Genomic DNA, 20,101 nt, shown 5'->3' with positions numbered 1-20,101 from the left:
AAGATTCCGAGCTTTTCTGCTCTAATGTTTTAATCATACCTCATCTGAAGATGTGGCTTTAATGCCATGAAACCAGTGGTACAGAAATAAAGGACCAAAATAGAGCCGAAGTGGTTATTAATACACAAAATGAATACTCATAGCTGTGGTTGATCTGCCTACAATGTTGTCTGCACAATATAATCTACCTGTCAGTTACTTGAATATTTATGGTTGCTAATTACCAACACATATTACATCCATTGTTTATGGAACACATGAAACAAATATCAAAAATATTTATGAAAATTGAAGAGAATCTAACTAATAGTTGCAAAACCAGGAGTAACTAGAACACAGCTACTCCCTTTCTGTAGATTACAAAATAAACAAATAAATAAAGAATAAGGCTCTAGCTTTCTGAGAAACACCTTCAACAGAAGATAGGAAAGATTCCAAACAACATTAAGGAAAAGATCAAGTGTTAAGGATAAGGTAAAGTTTCTCCGTTTTTCTTTTCTGCACTTGTATTTCTTGTGTCTTCTTTTCCCATCACTCCCTTTCTTCCAAGATGGGATTTTTTTAGTAACACCTAATATTCTATTCTGTTTCCAAATTTCTATTGCTGACAGAGCTGCTTCTATTACTCCTGTTTCAGTGGTTGGTAAATAAATGTTAATCTCTGTCCAAAATATTGTGATATTTTACACACAGTATTTTACCTACGGCTATTTGTATTGCAAGTACACAAACTACACTGCCCGACAAAAACAGTGAAGCACACAGATGTGTTTGCATGACAATGTAACTTTTCTCTCTCTCTCTCTCTCTCTCTCTCTCTCTCTCTCTCTCTCTCTCACACACACACACACACACACACACACAAATTGCAGTTCCCTGTGAAAGGTAGAAATGCCACAAGATTCATGTTTAATGTTGTTAACAGGCCTGGTAAGGTACATAAGGTGCTTGAACAGCTTCAGTGATCACCGTGAAGGACATGGATACACAGTGTACTCATCTGAATTTGAAAGTGGTCTCATTGTGGGTCTTCACTTGCCGGGATGATGGTCAAATTGTGCAATATCCAGATTTGTGGGGCATTCGGATGTAACAGTAGCTTTAGGGTTGACTGCATGAAAACTTAAGGGCAGCCATGATGGTGGTCAAGTTCCAGTCAACTACATCTTAGTGCCAGAAGGGAGGGTTGCCCTGCTGTGCACCAAGCACACTGTAACCCCTTCACATATGTGCTTGCAAAACCAAGTAATGGACTCCCTGTAACACATTGGGTCACCCCACACTATTGGTCAGAGAGAAACAGCATTCAGACAAGGCTATTGCTGTTTTATGAGTAGGCTAATATTAACACCACAACACAAATGGCTGCATTTAAAGTGATGCTGTGGCCAGGAAGCATGGCCTGCTGATGAATGGGATCACACTGTGTTCAGTGATGTGTCACACTTATCCAGTACCCCAGTTGACCATCGGCTATGATGGTGGAATGTGGGGTAGGTCCCATTCTTTAAATGTTTTGGGGAGCCACAGTGGTGTTACTCCTACCTGCACGGTGTGGGGAACTACCAAGTATAAGTTTTAGAGACTTTTCAAGACTGTGATTCGGAATATTTGCAGCCAGAACTACAAAAGGATTATGACTGTTTCACTGGAGCCATAACAATGCCCCAGCTGCCAACAATCATACCTACTGCCTATCAACTTAGAGCAATACAGTGTGGCCGATACAGTGATCCAATTTTCTGCCAGCAAAGTAGCGAGACACAAAACCATTCATGGTAAGCTGTGTCACAGCCAGCTTGAATTTATTTATTATTTTTGGTTGTAATTTGTGTTGTACAGCACATAAGGTGTTCTAACTCTTCTGGTTTCACTGTCGGACTATGTCCAACATTACGATTTTCTGCAATGGCTCTGATGTCAGATGTTTCAATTATTCTGTTTTCCATTTGCTGCATTGTTGGAATCCACTAGGTGTATGGCAGCAGTTAGTATAATGACCTCACAACTCAAAGCATGTTGCATTCACACGTTTCCAGTAGGGTAATGGAAAAAAAAAGTGTAAGTGATGGTGATATTGCCAGGTGGCTTCTCAAGGACACTGAGGAAAAAGGAGAATTTATTGATGAAAGTTATCAAGAAGAAACTTACACAATGTACAGTGTCATAAGTGTTAGTTAATAAGTATCCAGTGGAAAGTGATGAAGAGACACAACTTGTAACAAATATCTGGAAGGTTTATGGTGATGATGGTGATCTCTCTTGTGGTTTCCTTTTTCTGCTGCAAAATAAGATTTCACCATTCCTCAGGGTATCTAACCAAAATCCCAACTCTGCTACAAATATATATGCTAGAGAAAAAGACACAGAAAGTCATTACACTCACACAACACTCTATGTGACACTCGTGGAGAGTTGTTTCATCTGAACAACTGAAGGCTTTCCTTGGTATAAAAGTGAATATGGCCTTGAATTTGAAGCCAGAATAACTTGACTACTTTACAAAACACTGAGTAGAACAAACTCCATCTTTCAATTATGTTTTCTCTTGTCCCTCGCCTTTTTTTAAAAGTTTTAACCGTCACAAGCTCAGAGGTATCAGCATCTGAGACGGAGCAAGGAGAAGAATGTTAGTGGATATATTAACGGTACATGCAAGGAATTTCATGTACCACAAAGAAATGTGGCTATAGATGAGAGTACAGAAGTGTGATTCAGAAAATGGTTATGTTTTCTCTCACATTTTGTATTATGTAAAGATAACTACAGAATGCCTTCTGATTTACCTTTTGCAACATGAATAGTGGTTCATTCAACAGATTCTGCACAAGACCTCAACTTGTTCTGGAATTGCACAAAAGGAAATTTCATCTAACAGAGTTATGCCCTCTAGGAAAGATTTTCCATGTGATCAGAAGAAGACAAAACTTGCTGAATATGAGTTATGTGCCTATCAAAGTGAAGTGGAAACTATGTGTCTTTGCTTCCATGACGAAAGGTTAGAGGCATGGGTTTACTTTTTGGTTCTCAACCCCAACTGATCACTGATTACAGGAAGAAAGAGCCTGTGAAGTTCCTGAAACCCTTCTTTTGGAATACACAAAGTATATGGAAGGAGTGGATAGGACTGGTGAGTACTGTGGTTGCTATGGTTTGCAAAGATGATCATACAAGTGATGGAAAAAAATTATTCTTCTGGCTGATTGAAGTTGCTGTAGCGAACAGTTATATTCCACACTCAATAGACAAAAATGAATGTGGAGAAGAAGTACAGATTCATCTTTCCTATAGAATAAATCTAATTGGACAGCTAGGCGGACAGGTGAGAAATACAAATCAGAGAAGACAGGAACACCATCATCATCTGACAACAAGGAGAGACTACCGTATTTACTTGAATCTAAGCCGCACTTTTTTTCCGGTTTTTGTAATAAAAAAAACTGCCTGCGGCTTAGAATCGAGTGGAAAGTAAGCAGAAGTTCTGAAAAATGTTGGTAGGTGCCGCCACAACTAACTTCAGCCGCGAATATATGTAGCGCTACACAGGCATGCTTTGCAGGCACAAAGATAAATACTGGCGCCCAAACCTCTGCGTCAGTAAATAAATTAAAAAAAAGGTGGAAGACGAGATTTTTTTCTCCACTCCAAGTTTCGACCACTGCATTTTCATACATTATCCAACGAAGTAAATACAAATTACGTACTGTTCATCTTCGAATGTAGCAGCATTTCAATCTACTACAATAAATTCGACTGTTTGGGATGTTTGTCAATATGGCCAACTCTTCGTTCTCAATTTTTTCCTACCTGTGAGAAGAGATGGTTGCTGACACCAACTTTTATGAATTGTGAATCGCATGCAGTATTCTCTTCACCATAAGAATAATACGAATATAAACATTTTGCCATGTATTCTTTCGTGTTTGCTGCTATCTCATTTAAATCCTGTCTGCCTAATAAACTACGAAACTAGTGTGAGACAACAGCAAACGCGGAAGAATATACATGTCATGTCATGTTTATATTCGTATTATTCTTATGCCTAATAGTGACACAGTCAGAAATGAAGCACGGCAATTGACTAAATTTTTAAATCTAAGATGACTCTAATTTCTGTGCAGAATGTAATGTACAAAAGAGGCATCTGCAAAGATTTTCAAACGGAGAAAAATTTTAGCTTAACTCTCATTCAGAACATCTTCTATCATACGCAGTCTATTATTTGGTTCTTGTTGATCATTATCAAAGAAAGCAGCAGTGTAAGTAACAACAAATAGCAGTCTCTTGCCATTGTTTCGCAAATGAGACAATTCCTCTTTTTTTTTTTTAATTGTAAGCGGCAACAGTGTGCACAAAAGCAAGCCATGCCGTGAGCGGCGACAGGCCGTAAACACTCATCAGAATACGACAAACAATGCATGACACAGTACAGTAATGAAGTTTCAGCTTATAGTGACGAACACCTATAACAAAGAGAACGGCACTTATCAGATCAAAGAAAAATAAGCAATCGATTTAAACCTGACGAAGCACGTGAAAAAGGAAGGGTATGGACAGAGCGCCTGACACTTAGCAATGGCTACCTGGTAAAGCTTAACTGCTAACCTTACGACTCGAACCAAACTACTATAGCTGTATCGTCATTCATTCGACCAAAACTGTGCCTCATATTACAATGGACCAACTTTATTTCGATTTGGAGGTGCGGCCTAAAACTTTTCTCTCCCCTTGAATTTCGAGTCTCAAATTTCAGGTGCGGCTTAGATTTGAGTGAATACGGTAAATGGGAAAATACATCTTATAAAGTAAAGTGAAAAATTCAACAAAGGATTGCATGGTTTACAGTAAATACAAGGAGAAAGGAAGAAGAAGAGAAACAATTTTCTATGGCAAAACATGCAGTAGGGAGCCTTGGCTTCACCCAGGAAAATGTTTTTAGGTACCACCATACAGACAAAAATTATAAATGACAAGTGACAACATTTAGAAAAGTGATTACTTACAAGAAGGACAGAGTCAGATTCAGTTACACATTTATATTTCAACTCCATATCTTATGTCAAAAGATTTTAAATGTTTATGTAAGATATGAAAAAGAGGCAAGAAAGGAGATTTTAAGTGGAAGGTACACACCCTCATGTCTATACTGAGAGAAATGAAATATGTGGGTTGACAGGTGTACTCAAAGGTTGGGGTACACTTTCCAATGCCACAGGCGCAAAGAAATTGTAATTATTATAATTATGTGCCACATTTCATCACTCATCTTCGGCATCACATCTTCTTTTAACTACATTTTCTTTCACTGTCCTCTCTAAAATGATAAAATAAAGAAATGAGCACACGAGTAATTTATACTTAGATGATGATGTTGCTATTGTTGTCATCGTCGTCTTCAGTCCAAAGACTAGTTTGCGTGCGGAACGATTTGAAGTGGAATGATCATATAAAATTAATTGTTGGTAAGGCGGGTACCAGGTTGAGATTCATTGGGAGAGTGCTTAGAAAATGTAGTCCAGCAACAAAGGAGGTGGCTTACAAAACACTCGTTCGACCTATACTTGAGTATTGCTCATCAGTGTGGGATCCGTACCAGATCGGGTTGACGGAGGAGATAGAGAAGATCCAAAGAAGAGCGGCGCGTTTCGTCACAGGGTTATTTGGTAACCGTGATAGCGTTACGGAGATGTTTAATAAACTCAAGTGGCAGACTCTGCAAGAGAGGCGCTCTGCATCGCGGTGTAGCTTGCTCGCCAGGTTTCGAGAGGGTGCGTTTCTGGATGAGGTATCGAGTATATTGCTTCCCCCTACTTATACCTCCCGAGGAGATCACGAATGTAAAATTAGAGAGATTAGAGCGCGCACGGAGGCTTTCAGACAGTCGTTCTTCCCGCGAACCATACGCGACTGGAACAGGAAAGGGAGGTAATGACAGTGGCACGTAAAGTGCCCTCCGCCACACACCGTTGGGTGGCTTGCGGAGTATGAATGTAGATGTAGATGTAGATGTGCTCTCCATGCCACTCTATCCTGTGCAAGCCTCTTCATCTCATAATGACTACTGCAGCCTACATCCTTCTGAATCTGCTTACTGTACTGATCTCTCAGCCTCCCTCTACGATTTTTACCCCCCATCTCCATGCTTCCCTCCAGTGCTGAGTTGGTGATCCCTTGATGCCTCAGAATGTGTCCTACCAACCTACCCCTTCTTCTAGTCAGGTTGTACCATAAATCTTTCTTCTCCCCAGTTCTATTCAATACCTCCTCAATAGTTACATGATCTACCCATTTAATCTTCAGCATTCTTGTGTAGCGTAACATTTCAAAGGCTTCTATTCTCTTCTTGTCTAAACTGTTTATCATCCTTCTTTCACTTCCATACACGGCAACACACCACACAAATACTTTCGGAAAAAGACATCCTCACACTTAAATCTAAAATCAATGTAAACAAATTTCTCTTCTTCAGAAACGCTTTCCTTGCCATTGCCAGTCTATATTTAACATACTCTCTTCTTCAACCATAACCAGTTATTTTGCCCCAAAAGCAAAACTCTGCTACTCTTTTAAGTGTCTCATTTCCTAATCTAATTCCCCTAGTGTCACCTGACTTAGTTTGACAACATTCCATGATCCTCATTCTGCTTTTGTTGATGTTCATCTTACATCCTCCTTCCAAGACACTGTCCATTCTGATCAACTGGCCTTCCATGTTCTTTTGCTGTCTCTGACAGAATTACAATCCCATCAGCAAACCTCAGAGTTTTTATTTCTTCTCCCTGGACTATAATTCCTACTCCAAATTTTTCTTTTGTTTCCTTTACTTCTTGCTCAATGTATAGATTGAATAACATTGGAGACAGGCCAGCCCTGTCTCACTCCCTTCTCAACCACTGCTTCCCTTTCACGCCCCTCGACTCTGTAACTGCCATCTGGTTTCTGTACAAATTGTAAATAGCCTTTTGTTATCTGTGTTTCACCCCGTCACCTTTAGAATTTGAAAGAGAGTATTCCAGTCAATATTGTCAAAAGCTTTCTGTAAGTCTACAAATGCTACAAATGTAGGTTTGCCTTTCCTTAATCTGTCTTCTATGAGAAGTCATATTGTTAGTATTGGCTCACATATTCCTACATTTCTCCGAAATCCAAACTGCTCCTCCCTGAAGTTAGCTTCTACCAGTTTTTCCATTCTTCTGTCCGCCCCCGTTAGCTGAGTTCTCAGTGCGGCGGAATGCCACGCCAAGAGGCCCGGGTTCCATTCCCAGCTGGGGCAGAGGATTTTCTCTGCTCAGGGACTGGGTGTTGTGTTGTCTTCATGAACATTTCATCCCCATCTCCAGCACGCAAGTCGCCCAATGTGGCATCGAATGCAATAAGTACTTGCCCTCGTCGGTCGAACTTCCCCAAATGAGGGACTCCCGGCCCACAATGCCATACGCTCATTTCCATTTTCCATTCTTCTGTAAAGAATTCATGTTAGTATTTTGCTACCTGACTTATTAAACTGATAGTTTGGTAGTTTTCACACCCATCAGCACCTGTTTCTTTGGAACTGGAATTGTTATATTATCCTTGAAGTCTGAGGGTGTTTCACCTGTCTCATACATCTTGCTCATCAGATGGAAGACTTCTGTCATGGCTGGCTCTCTCAAGACTGTCAGTAGTTCCAATGCAAAGTTGTCTGCTACTGGGGCCTTGTTTCGACTTATTTCTTTTAGTACTCTGTCAAATTCGTCGTGCCATAGCATATCTCCCATCTCATCTTCATCTATGGCCTCTCATTTCCATAATATTGCCCTCACGTACATCTCCCTTGTGTAGAATCTGTATATACTCTTTCCACCTTTCTGTTTTCCATTCTTTGCTTAGGACTGGTTTTCCATCTGAGCTCTTGATATTCATACACGTGGTTCTCCTTTCTCCAAAGGTATCTTTAATTTTCCTGTAGGCGGACTCTATCTTACTTTAGTGATTTAAGCTTTTACATCCTCACATTTGCCATCCAGCCAGTCCTGTAAGCCATTCTGCAATTCCTGTTGATCTCATTTTTTAGACATTTGTGTTCCCTTTCACCTGCTTCTTTTACTGCATTTTTGTAATTTCTCCTTTCATCAGTTAAATTCAATATCCCTTGTGTTACCCAAGGACTTCTATTAGCCCCAGTCCTTCTACCTTCTTTATATTCTGCTGCCATAATTATTAAATCTGTCAAAGCCACCCATTCTTCTTCTACCATATTCCTTTCCCCATGCTTGTCAATCATTCCCTAATTCTCCCTCTGAAACTCTCTAGAACCTCTGATTCTTTCAGTTTACCCAGGTCCCATCTACTTAAATTCCTACCTTTCTCCACTTTCTTCAGTTTTAATCTACAGTTCATAACCAATAAATTGTGGTCAGAGTTCACAACTGCCCCTGGAAATGTCTTACAATTTGCAACCTGATTCCAAAACCTCTCTCTTACCATCATGTAATCAATCTGAAACCTTTTGGTGTCTCCAGGTCTCTTCCACAAATACAACCTTCTTTTATGATTCTTAAGCCAACTGTTTGCTATGATTAAATTACACTCTGTGTAAAATTCTACCAGGTGGCTTCCTCTCTCATTCCTTTCCCCCAGTCCATATTCACCTACTACTTTTTCCTCTCTTCCTTTTTCTGCTATCAAATTACAGTCCCCAATAACTATTAAATCTGTGTCGCCTTTAACTATCTGAATAATTTCTTTTGTCTTTCCCTCATCTACAGCGCTAATGGCATATAAACTTGTACTAAAGTGATGGATGTGGCTTCGTGTCTATCTTAGCTACAATAACATGTTCACTATGCTGTTCATAGTAGCTTATCTGCATTCTTTAATTATTATTAAACCTACTCCTGTAGTACCTCTACTTGATTTTGTATTTATAACCCTGTATTCACCTGATCAGATGTCCTGTTCCTCCTGCCACCGAACTTCGCTAATTCCCACTATATCTAACTTGAACCTGTCCATTTCCCTTTTTAAATTTCCAAATCTACCTGTCCGATTAAGGGATCTGATATTCCATGCTCCAATCCATAGAACATGTTTTGTTTCTCCTGATAACAACGTCCTCCTGAGTAGTTCCCACTTGGGAGATCCAAATTGGTGGACTATTTTACATCCACAACGTTTTACACAAGGGGATGCCATCATCATACTACGATATAGTAGAGCTGCATGCTCTAAGGAAAAATTATAGCTGTAGTTTCCCCTCACTTTCAGCCGTTCACAGTACCAGCATAGCACGGTCTTGTGGTTGATGTTATGAGGCCAGATCAGTCAATCATCCCACTTGTAGCCCCTGCAACTACTGAAAAGGCTGTTGCCCCTCTTCAGGAACCACATGTTCGTCTGACCTCTTAACAGATACCCTTCCATTATGGTTGCACCTATGGTACAGTTATCTTTATCACTGAGGCATGCAAGCTTCCCCATCAATGGCAAGATTCATGGTCCATAAGGAAACTATCACTGTGAAAATTGCATGGTTTTTATGAAGTAGCTTTCTGAGCAAGGAATTGTAATTTATAGTATTTACAAAAGTGGAATACTGGTGTGACTGAGGCTTAATCTGAAGTGGTAGTGGTCCAGTTAATATAATGGGTTAATACATGAGTAACAAGGATATAAATGTCTGAGTTTTGAGTGTTGTTTCTAATGCAGGTATTAACAAGAGAGCGAGTATAGTACGCAATGCTACAAGATGTTACTTTTTGCTCTAAAATTTTAACTTCTTTTGCTGTATGTCAGTGACACAATGAATGAACACATGCTGTGGTAAAATATAAAATGTCTATTATCTTATCAATAGTAATAATTATTGGGTATATCCACCAACTCACTAGGTATGCTTATTTTGCAAGTATACCTCACTATATTTTGTAAGGGTTTCATGTATTTAATTTGTCAGATGACAATACCTGATGAGAGTTAATATGCTTTCCTGATGAGTAGTAGTAACAATATTTCCTATGTGTTTTATACAAAGTGAAATCTGTACTATTTGAAATTTACTAAGTTTTTACAGTTGGATCTGGACACGTTTCTTAGAAGAGGTTAGGTTAACTTAATGTAAATAGTACAGGTATTTACCTTCCCTGTCTTACTTGAAGGAAGTGGAGACTAAGTAAGAGGTATCAACCAGAGTTGAAGTTTTTCTTTGGTAGTTTAGTATGTTAACTGAATGAAGGTTACTACTTGTGTTGCTACTCTCGCCATTGGCTTTCAATAGTAGTGTGTTACAACCAATTTTCAGGGCCTGTGAGAATGAAGCCAGGAGTGTCAATTCTGTAGGATTGGTGACTATCATCTTGCAGCCCACCAGTGAAGCATTCGCCAGGCAGGCATCACTGGGGTGGACGGTGGGAAGTATTTCTATCTGTTCCTTTCACCTCTACCAGGATGGTCATGGTTATCTTCTCTTTTTTCCACACTCAGTATTTCCTGTTGTGGTAACACTTCTCTTGTCCATACACTTAAACCTGTCATCACAAGAGTGCCCCAGATAAAGAAATATATAGATAGCTTTCAGATGAAGTTAAGAAGCATAGAATTCACGATAGTAAATGTTGCTCACATGATATCAAATAAGAATAACTAAATGAGGAATGCTTATTACAAGTTACGATTAGTAGATACGCACAAGTGAATTAAGAATACATACAGTTATGAGTAAGCCAAATCAGGACTGTACTATATTTAATGAAATAAAAGTTGAATTATATGAACTAATACTTTGAGGAAATGTGATGCATGAATGTGTTCCAGTTCATGTAGTTTAATAGTTGAAAATGTAAAAGTACCTAGTTTCCTTTGTTTCAGTTTTAACAATAATGGGATTTTGTACTTACAAATATTATCTATGTATGTTTTATAGTAGTGGCAACATCTTCATCTAATGGAGGAGGTATGAGGTGTAACTTATCATTTTGAAAAAATGTAGTGTTACCCAGCATCTATCTAGCCGATGAATGTTGATCAACATGTTTATTTGTAATTTGGTTAAGAACTGGAGGGAAAAAACCACTAGTTTGGAGGTCGTCATCAGTGTTTGTGCATGTAAATGGTACGGATGGATGCCATACATCTTCAAGCTCAACATGTAGTTGGCTTGGTAGGGGAGGGGACAATAGTGTTGGTAGGGTTCCCTTGTAAAAGGCCACATGTAATAGGGGAGGTGCAGTTGTGACAGCTGCAGCCTTTGCTCAAAGCATCCCTGCGTTAACTTGTACACCCCAAGTCTACAAAGGATCATATTAAAGGTTATGTCAGTACAACCAATAATTTGACAAACACAACCACCTTGTACAAAGAAAGAGAGAATTCAGTCAAACTGCTATACTGCTTTATGCATGTATTTGAAGTGCTTAAATAATTACAATAAAAATTTTACTGCAATTATCTCTTAATACTAATCTGCCAGTTTAGTCTGACATGAATATTTAAAGCACATTTGGAACAAGACCAGATTTTCTTCCTGCGGGGGGAATCATTTAGTTATTTTCAGGACATTATTAAATGTCTCACATTCTGAACATTTAGTTTTTATCTGTGTGTGGTACAACAAGGTGCTTTTAAGCCTTCCCTTAGCCAATCTGACTACTAGTTGCATCTAATGCGAGAACCATGGATATATCTATCATTACAGTATAGATGGATGTGTCCTCTTCACGGTAATTTCTCACATTATTCAAAAAGTCAGTGTATTTACTTCGTATATCTAAATGTTCAACTAGCACCTCCCTGTTATCTCACGACTTTTCCCAGCTGGTAAATTTTATATAATGTGAATTATATTCAAACATACTAGTAAGACAGGAACAAAGAAATAGAAACTAGAATCTGTAGCCTAACTTGTTTAGCAAGGATCATAATAATGAAATGCCTCCTTTAATTTTTTTTAGTACTGGAGCTACTGACTTTAGCATTGGGCACTGTTTGTGTGTCGTGGGGAAATTATGTATTAGTCTCCAGACAATTTGTTTATCAGAATTATCCAAACGCAAAATTTTCTTATCTTTCTTCCATGTCTTTTCTGGAGCAGAAAAGGCTTGGGAAGTACCTGTAACTACGTTTTACCCCTTGTTCTTTATTCTCTTAATTGTGCTATGGGAAATGCTAATAGCTACTGCATTCCTCTCTAGCACATTTTTTAATGGGATGTTTACTCTTTTCATTTGCCTCTACCCACATAAATTTTAAGAAACTGCACACTTTCTCCTATGCATGACAGTGGGAACCTTCCCTGTTCCCATGGAGGGTGAAGACTGTGATGCCGTGTAGTATAGAACAGAAATAGCAACAAGAACGCTGTAAATACATGGATCAGCAGGTGACAGACAGTTGATAAATGAGTCAACTACTGATAGCAGATGAAGTGCACAGCACAGCAAGCAACATACAACTGAGCCAGCCACCCTTTCAGAACACAGGGATGGACTTGTCCAGTAACCACAATGAGAATGTGTTTCTGTGCAGGTTCCAGGCTACCTTGTGTGAACTGTATCTACTAGCTTAGCAGTTATTCCTTACTGCAGCATCCCAACTTGGAGAAGTGCAATGTGCCATTGAAAAAGGGATGCGCTGTGGCAGCTGACATCACATAAAACATATGATGAATAGTTATCTGCCAAATCTGATAAAAATTCATCTTCACTCACTAGTATCAGCCACAATAATCAAATATTCAAGTATCTAGCAGTATCTGTCTGTAGCGATTTAAAAATGTCTACAGAAATAATCTAGGTGTAGGGAAAGCAACTGTTTGGCATAGATGTATCTAAAGACACCTAAGGCAGTGTCTTTCACTTATACAGGAGTTCACCAAACCTTATTTGACTTTTTTTTTTTTTAATACTGTTTATTAGTCTGGAACCCTTAGCATGTTTGATCACGCTCAAAATTCTGAGAGCCTACATTCCTTTATGAGTGATGAAACATGTCAGTATCTCATGTTTAGGTACCTGGGTGAAAATTTATGTTTCCCTGCAGTAAACCAGATCCCTGTGACAAAGCTTGGGTATCTTACAAAAATAAGGTACATACAGAAAATTTGGAGAGCTACTTTCCCATAAATTTGTGTATGAAAATGAAATGTATGCCCTACAAAAATAAATCTTCAGTATGATAATATATAACTTCAAAATTCAATTACTGGTACACACAGTTAGAAATGAATGTGGTAATGAGTTTTAAGGAAAATTTACATAATAACACAAACATGAAATAACTTATTACATACAGACCTTACGACGTTTGATGCTAAATTCTCGAGAGCAGGCACGACAGGAAGTCGCTTCTTTGTCGGGTGCCCAGGTTGCATCAGGTGCACGCCCCAGTCCTGCTCCTACTGCTGCTTCTTCACGCAGTTCATCAAGTTGGAGCTTAGCACGCCGTAGTTCTCCTCCAATTTCTTCCAAAGCTAATTCATGTTCACGACACTGTTCCTGGAGTGAGTAATGCTCTTGTTGCAGAGCCATATGCTTCTGCAACAAGTAATGTACCAAATATGTCATTTCAATATTGTTTTCCTAACTTCAGAGGGTTTCAGCTACTATAAAATCAAAATGAAATTAAGTACAATTAATTATCAATGCATGACAATCAAAATTGTCAATATAATATGAAAACACAAGCAAAGATACATAATATGAACAGCTTGCAGTTAATTTCCTCAACAAATACAGAAAAAAAGCATACAACTATAACTCATTTTTGTAGAACCTGTTTGTCCTTCAGATTTGCCATATAGTCTGGAAGTACGGTAAATAAATCCTTTCAGGTCATTCTGGATATTAGTGCTAGCCTAATTTTCTCAAAAGAAATGAAAAAAGTAGGATATGGGTTGATCTTTCCATATAGATGAAATCAAAGCACTACATGACAATAACCTCATAACTAATATACCTATTATGTCAGTCACTTAATACAATAATTATATTCAATAGGCATCAAAATGTAACCACAAACATCAAATGTTTGGGGAGGAAATAACAGACCACTGATGTATGAAGTCTTACAATGGAAGCAACAGAAACCGACTTCAATAATTTTTTTAAATTAATTATACTTCTCTGAAAGCTGATTTCTATTTCATGACGACCAGACTAACTAGACAGTTTATATGTGATTCATATTTTTAAATCATACTTTAAAGGCAACATTTCAATACACTTTTGAAGAAGATGGGGAGTGGTACCAAAATTTTAGTATACACAATATTCAGTGGCAAGATAACTGTTTCCTATCAAACATTCACATGAATTTCATTTAACCGGAGCTGTTGCTTTTATTACATTTTAGTGCTGACAGTCTTATTTTATTTCATTTCATTTCATTTCATTTCAAACACCGTGTGTTAGGAACAGAATGGTATAGCACTTAAGTCAGTTTCAACTGCTTGTCAGTCTCTGTTGGCTATGGGAGAAGACAGAGAGAGTGAATTAATGACTCTTGATACATATACAAGCGTTTCTATTTATAATACAATAAATATAATCAATTCTTCAGTCACAGACCATTTTCAGAGACAGAGACTTTCACAATCTCTATGGAAAACTCACTCATCTCTTCCCGATCACCGAAATGGACCACATGCAGACCATTCTCTAGCTAAGACCTACACTTATATACACCAACATGAGTGAAAGCACACTCTGCTTTGATCAGATGTGGCTAGGGCTCAAACCTTGATCCTTGCCTTTCGCAGACAATGTGTTATCAATTATGTGTAATTGGTAGTGCCGTATCTGTGGAATGCATGGACCCAGGTTTGAATCTCAACCCAGCATACACTTATAACTTACCACATATAGTGAGTAAAGATCTGTTAAAATCAAACATCACTAATTTCATGCAGCTAACTGGAATCTTCAACCCTTAAATCTAGATAAACATACTATTTACCAATTTCCATTTGAATTAATAGGGAGCCACAATTTCTTTCCTTATGAGTGATAAGATCTTACTTAAAAACTTTGCTCTAGAAATATAATAAAGAAACAAGGAATACTGAAGTTTAATGCCCTGTCACTGTCAAGGACATTGGACACAAGCTTGAACTGAGGAACGACAGGGAAGAAAATTGGCCCTGTCTTTCAAAGGAATCTGCATGATCGGATGGAGATCTGAATCACCATCTTCCTGACTTCAAGCCCAGTGTCTTACCACGTTGCCACCTTGCCCAGTCCACAAATACATAACCCCCACACCGAGCATTAAACAAGAGCACATACAATAATTTTTATGTATTGTGTTGTGATTGCCCAACTGGATATGATGTCAGGGCGTTCATTTTAACTGAAGACACTACATATCAGATCAAAAAAGGTTATAATTCCAATTTGTTTGTCTCAGAGGGGGACATGCCACGACACCACACTCGATCGCTGTCCCCACCCAGTGCCTGGGTTCCGGGTGCAACTTTGAAATCTTCAATGGGAACCCCCATTTTTTATTGCAGATTACGACTGTGTGGCAAAATCTATAAACGTTTTGTCTGGAGCATTTTCTTCATTTCACCACAGAGGGCTCTGTAACCGGAGGAATAGTAATGGATACACAATTGTAATTCATGACATGCTACTCCACAGCCCTTGAATATCCAATGGCACATGGGACCCTACCTCCATGCTGTAAGGGTAGGACAGGTCAGTAATTCATAAAACCCCATTCACAACGTCGTACACCTGCAACATATCGAATGGAGGACTACTCAGTGTGCCACCGTGGCCACGTAGTGAACTATGACGTATCACAACATGCAGTGCACTGTGACTGCAGCTCACATATTGTGCAACATGGAACAAATATCAGCTATAAATATTACAATACTTGTGCAATGTTTAGCACCTGCACATCTAATTATAATTTGAAGAACAGATGTGCAAGTGGACAGTGAATGCTGCAACTACAGAAGAAAAAATTGAAATGATCTGGATTTACACAAAACGTAGGAGAAATGTTGAGGCTGCTGTTGCCTTTTATGGTGAGCATTTTCCAGAGAAAACACACTCTCATTCATTCTTTTACAAGGTTCTGCAGGAATAAGTATGTCTGATAGCAGCGTACAGACCAGCAAAAGAGCACAAAGCAAACATGTTACAGGTGAAGCTAATGAACTAGTTGTACTAGTAGCAGTGCACCATGACCCACAGATAAGTACCCACCAATTACACCACTATTCTGGTAAGTTCGTAGGTGGTATTGTTACAATACAGCATCGTCATAAGTGTCATTCATACCAAGTGTCACTGCTCCAGGAACTTTATGGCGCCAATTTCCATAATCGGGTAGTGTTTTGTGAATGGACACATCAACAAATGCAAACAACCCCCCACATTCTTTGCCGAGGTACTGTTTTCCAATACATCGACCTCACAAACCATGGTCGCGTTAACTGGCAGAATATGCATTATTGGAGTGTAGACAAACCCCACTGGTTACAGCAAGTTGACCATCAATGTCCTTAGTTAGTTAATGTACGGTGTGGTATCACGGGAAAAAACTCACTGGTCCGTATTTTATCGATGGCACGTTGAATGGACGCAAATATTGAATGTTTTTGGAACAGGAACTACTGGTACTACAGCAGGATGTTGCCCGGGACATAACAATGTATTTGGTTTTAGCACGACGGTTGCCCAGTGCAATAAGCAAATGAAGTATGGGTGGTATTAGACTGTGTTTATACTGGTCAGAGGATCGCCAGAGGTGACCCTATTATTTGACCCGTAGGTCACTGAATTTGACATCACCTCATTTCTTTCTGTAGGTATATTCAAAAGGTAAGCTGTATCAGCAAGTGGAAACAGGCCTTGAAGACATGGCCGACTGCATCAGAAATGCTTGTGCTGACATTTCCGCATATATGCTTCTGTCCTGTGTACTGTCATTTGGAAAGTGGATCACTAAGTGTATTGAAGTTGGTGGTACTGCATTTGAAAACTTACTCAAACTGGAAAAGTAGAATAACGTTTGCCTCGAGTGATGGCCACAGTTGTGTGTCAAGAAGTCTCCCGTTCGTTATGTTGGAGGAATACAATGTTGCGAATGGTGCTTCCAATTACAAGTTACGAAATACTGGCCTGTCTTACTATCACAATATGGATGTGGGATCCTATGTGACATTGGATATTCAAGGGCCATAGAGTAGCCCTAAATTATGATTATGTACACATTTCTATTCCTCTGATTAGAGTGCCATCTGTGATAAAACAAAGAAAATGCTTCAGACAAAACATATGTCGATTCTGCTGAAGAATTGTAATTTGTACAAAAAATATGAACACATCATCATTAGAAATAATGCATGAAAGTGAACCAATATGTGAAACAGAATATTATACATTTTTATAAGTTAATACTGATAAGAACTTGAACTGGAAGTCACATATAACAGATCTTCGCTAACTTTTTCAATTTTCAGTCACTAAGGTTTATGGCATCATATTCTGTGGTAGCTTATAACTGAGGAAAAAAAATTGCACAGAAGTGGGTAATAAACACGACATGTATTGTCAAATCTAGAATCTCTTGTAGGCAGTTCTTTAAATAGTTCTGCATACTGATAACAGCCTCACAATACATCATAATTTGCTTATAGGAAAGTTCATAAATAAAATACAAGGTGGAGAAATTACTTTCCTTTATTCAGCACACCATGTGGTGTGGCGTGGCACAGAAATAAATTAAGTATTCAACCACAAAACTCATTGACCACCTACCCAAAGATACACTATGTGATCAAAAGTATCTGGACACCTGGCTGAAAATTACTTACAAGTTCATGGCACCCTCCATCGGTAATGCTGGAATTCAATATGGTGTTGGAAGGTTTCTTGAGGAGTGGCACAATGCACCTAATATGAAAAATGTATGTTTTTGGGGGTGCCCAGATACTTTTGATTACATAATAGTGTATTAAGAACTTAATAGAATGAAGTTAAAATCTCAGTGAAAAATATGGCACATGCATGTGCCATATTTTTCACTAATACAGTGTGCTATTACTGTAAGACTAACTTGTTCTAAATCACAGAAAGAAGGTACAATTATGATCCATTGAAGAACTTTACATGCAAATCACTCATCAACCAACTTACAAGAAACATCGTTAAGAAGTAAATACACTGAGAATCAGGTGTGTGTGAATTCCAAGATCTTTGAGGAGGTCTTGCATGCTTTACAATGTGTTCTTGATATCTTTTTTGGCTGGAAGAAGACACTCTTAAGTTTATCTGAATTGTTCTTCAGAGAGAACAGTGACATGAAGTATGCAAAATTGTTCATTTTACCCTCTACTTTCAGTTATAAAGTAAGATCCTATCCATGCAAGAGTGATGTCAGTAACGCTTCAATACTTCAGCTTCCCTAAGTAAAATTTTAAAGTTCACACAATCAAAGTCCTTGCTAAAGTCATCACAGGACAGTTAATCATATAGAACTTTAGCTGTAGAGATTCATTTACAAAAGCCAAACTAAATGGCAGTTAGTAGGTTCTACTATGAAAAAATGAGTCAGTATTCTTCTGTAAACAGAACTCTCAAAACTTTTCAAAAATTCAAAGAAGTGAAATTTGCCTCCGACTACGGATAATATGCTTGTATCAATTTGATTTGAGTTTGCTGTTCTACAACCATGCTATTTTTTTGTGAAATGCACATCCCATGTGTGTTTTCTGTTGATAATGGGTGAGATTGCTGGCAATATTTTGAGAAACCATGAGATACCATCCCTGAGTGGTCCATTAACATCCCCATACTCATCATGCTTGACGTCAACAATTTCCAAAATGCTAAAGTCACAATTCATGGAAACACCTACACTGATCTGGTAACAAGACGCTTGCATCGGATATAAATGATATATAAGCTGTGAAAACAAACAAGCTATTGCCCTAAATGCTCACACATGTGGAAACTAGTGAAAGTGGCCAATTACATCCAGATACAGCCCAACATTAACAACCCAGGACAAGTATAGAAACCACAGGTGGAAGTTCCATTACCTTGTAATCAAACTAATTTTAAAAATGCTTTACCTGATAATGTATGCAGGAGTAATTTCATTTTGCATTTGCACATTGGAGGTCGGTCTGAAGAAATGATCAGTAAGCTTTACAATATTCAAATTATTCTGTTAGAAAATATGAGACAGTCATTGAAGTTAGGATGTCTAAATGAAAACTGGCTTAAAAATGAAAATATCAGTCTCCCCGGTAAACTTACAGCTAAAAGCTGACTGCCAGGCTTTGTAAACCTAATGGATATGGTGGCTCTTGATACCAGTTCATTCCTTGGTAGACTATGAAATCAGACATATATTAGCATTCTAAATGAAGAATTTACATTTGAAAGTATTTGTATTAAACTTAAGAGTAAAAAATGTTAATCATCAGTTTACATCGCTTTTGCAGGCACTATATAAGCTCTGTATTCTTAGATAAATTTGAAACATAGTTACATAAATTAAAATCTAACAAAGTGCATAAGAAACTAGTCATACAAGTGCTGTTCAATAAAGAATGATCAAATTTTTTATGGTCATAATTTCTCATGCTAAAATTTAATCTTATGATATTCTGTTAGCTTAATGTGCAACAAACACACTGCAGTAGTTTCATTTCTGAGACTCCTGGTTCCCGCCTCTTAGAGGCTGGCAAGGTCAGAAAAGTTCAGTATCGCCTACCGTTGCAATGGAGGTAACGCGAGGAAAAATATGCGGCTTTGAAATTCTGCTTTTGAGTCAACAAATCTTCAGCTGAGGCCTATACAATGTTACAGGAGGTCTATGGAGAGTCTGTTCTTCCCTACAGCACAGCTCGAAGGTGATTAAAATGTTTCAGTTTCAAAGGAAGGTGGACCTGGTGCTTCAGTTACTGTTCGAACAAAAGGATATGTGCGTACAAGTCTGCATGCAGTTTAAGTTGATGTTAGAGGAAAACCCAGAGTTTCTTTCAAATGTAATCTGCTGATGAAACTTTTGATCCTGAGAACAAACAGGGAAGTTCAGTGTGGAAATCTTCTTCATCACCAACCCCCAAAAAAGCAAAGTGGTTGCTTCTGCTGGGAAAGTTATG

At 38.4% G+C, this 20,101-nt stretch overlaps 1 protein-coding gene across 4 annotated transcripts in view; it reads right to left on the bottom strand.

The window, feature by feature from the left end:
* Nucleotides 1-20,101, bottom strand: part of LOC126259256 (RUN and FYVE domain-containing protein 2) — a 164,630-nt gene that overhangs the window by 1,732 nt on the left and 142,797 nt on the right. For all 4 annotated transcript variants that reach the window (XM_049955887.1, XM_049955889.1, XM_049955888.1 and 1 more), the window contains one exon: nucleotides 13,269-13,508. In XM_049955887.1, the coding sequence (XP_049811844.1) occupies nucleotides 13,269-13,508 (240 nt within the window). The remainder of the gene's footprint in view (nucleotides 1-13,268; nucleotides 13,509-20,101) is intronic.

The sequence above is a fragment of the Schistocerca nitens genome, chromosome 5 (assembly GCF_023898315.1).
Source record: "Schistocerca nitens isolate TAMUIC-IGC-003100 chromosome 5, iqSchNite1.1, whole genome shotgun sequence".
In the NCBI taxonomy this organism is placed as follows: Eukaryota; Metazoa; Arthropoda; class Insecta; order Orthoptera; family Acrididae; genus Schistocerca; species Schistocerca nitens.
This window is presented reverse-complemented; position numbering and strand designations above follow the sequence as displayed.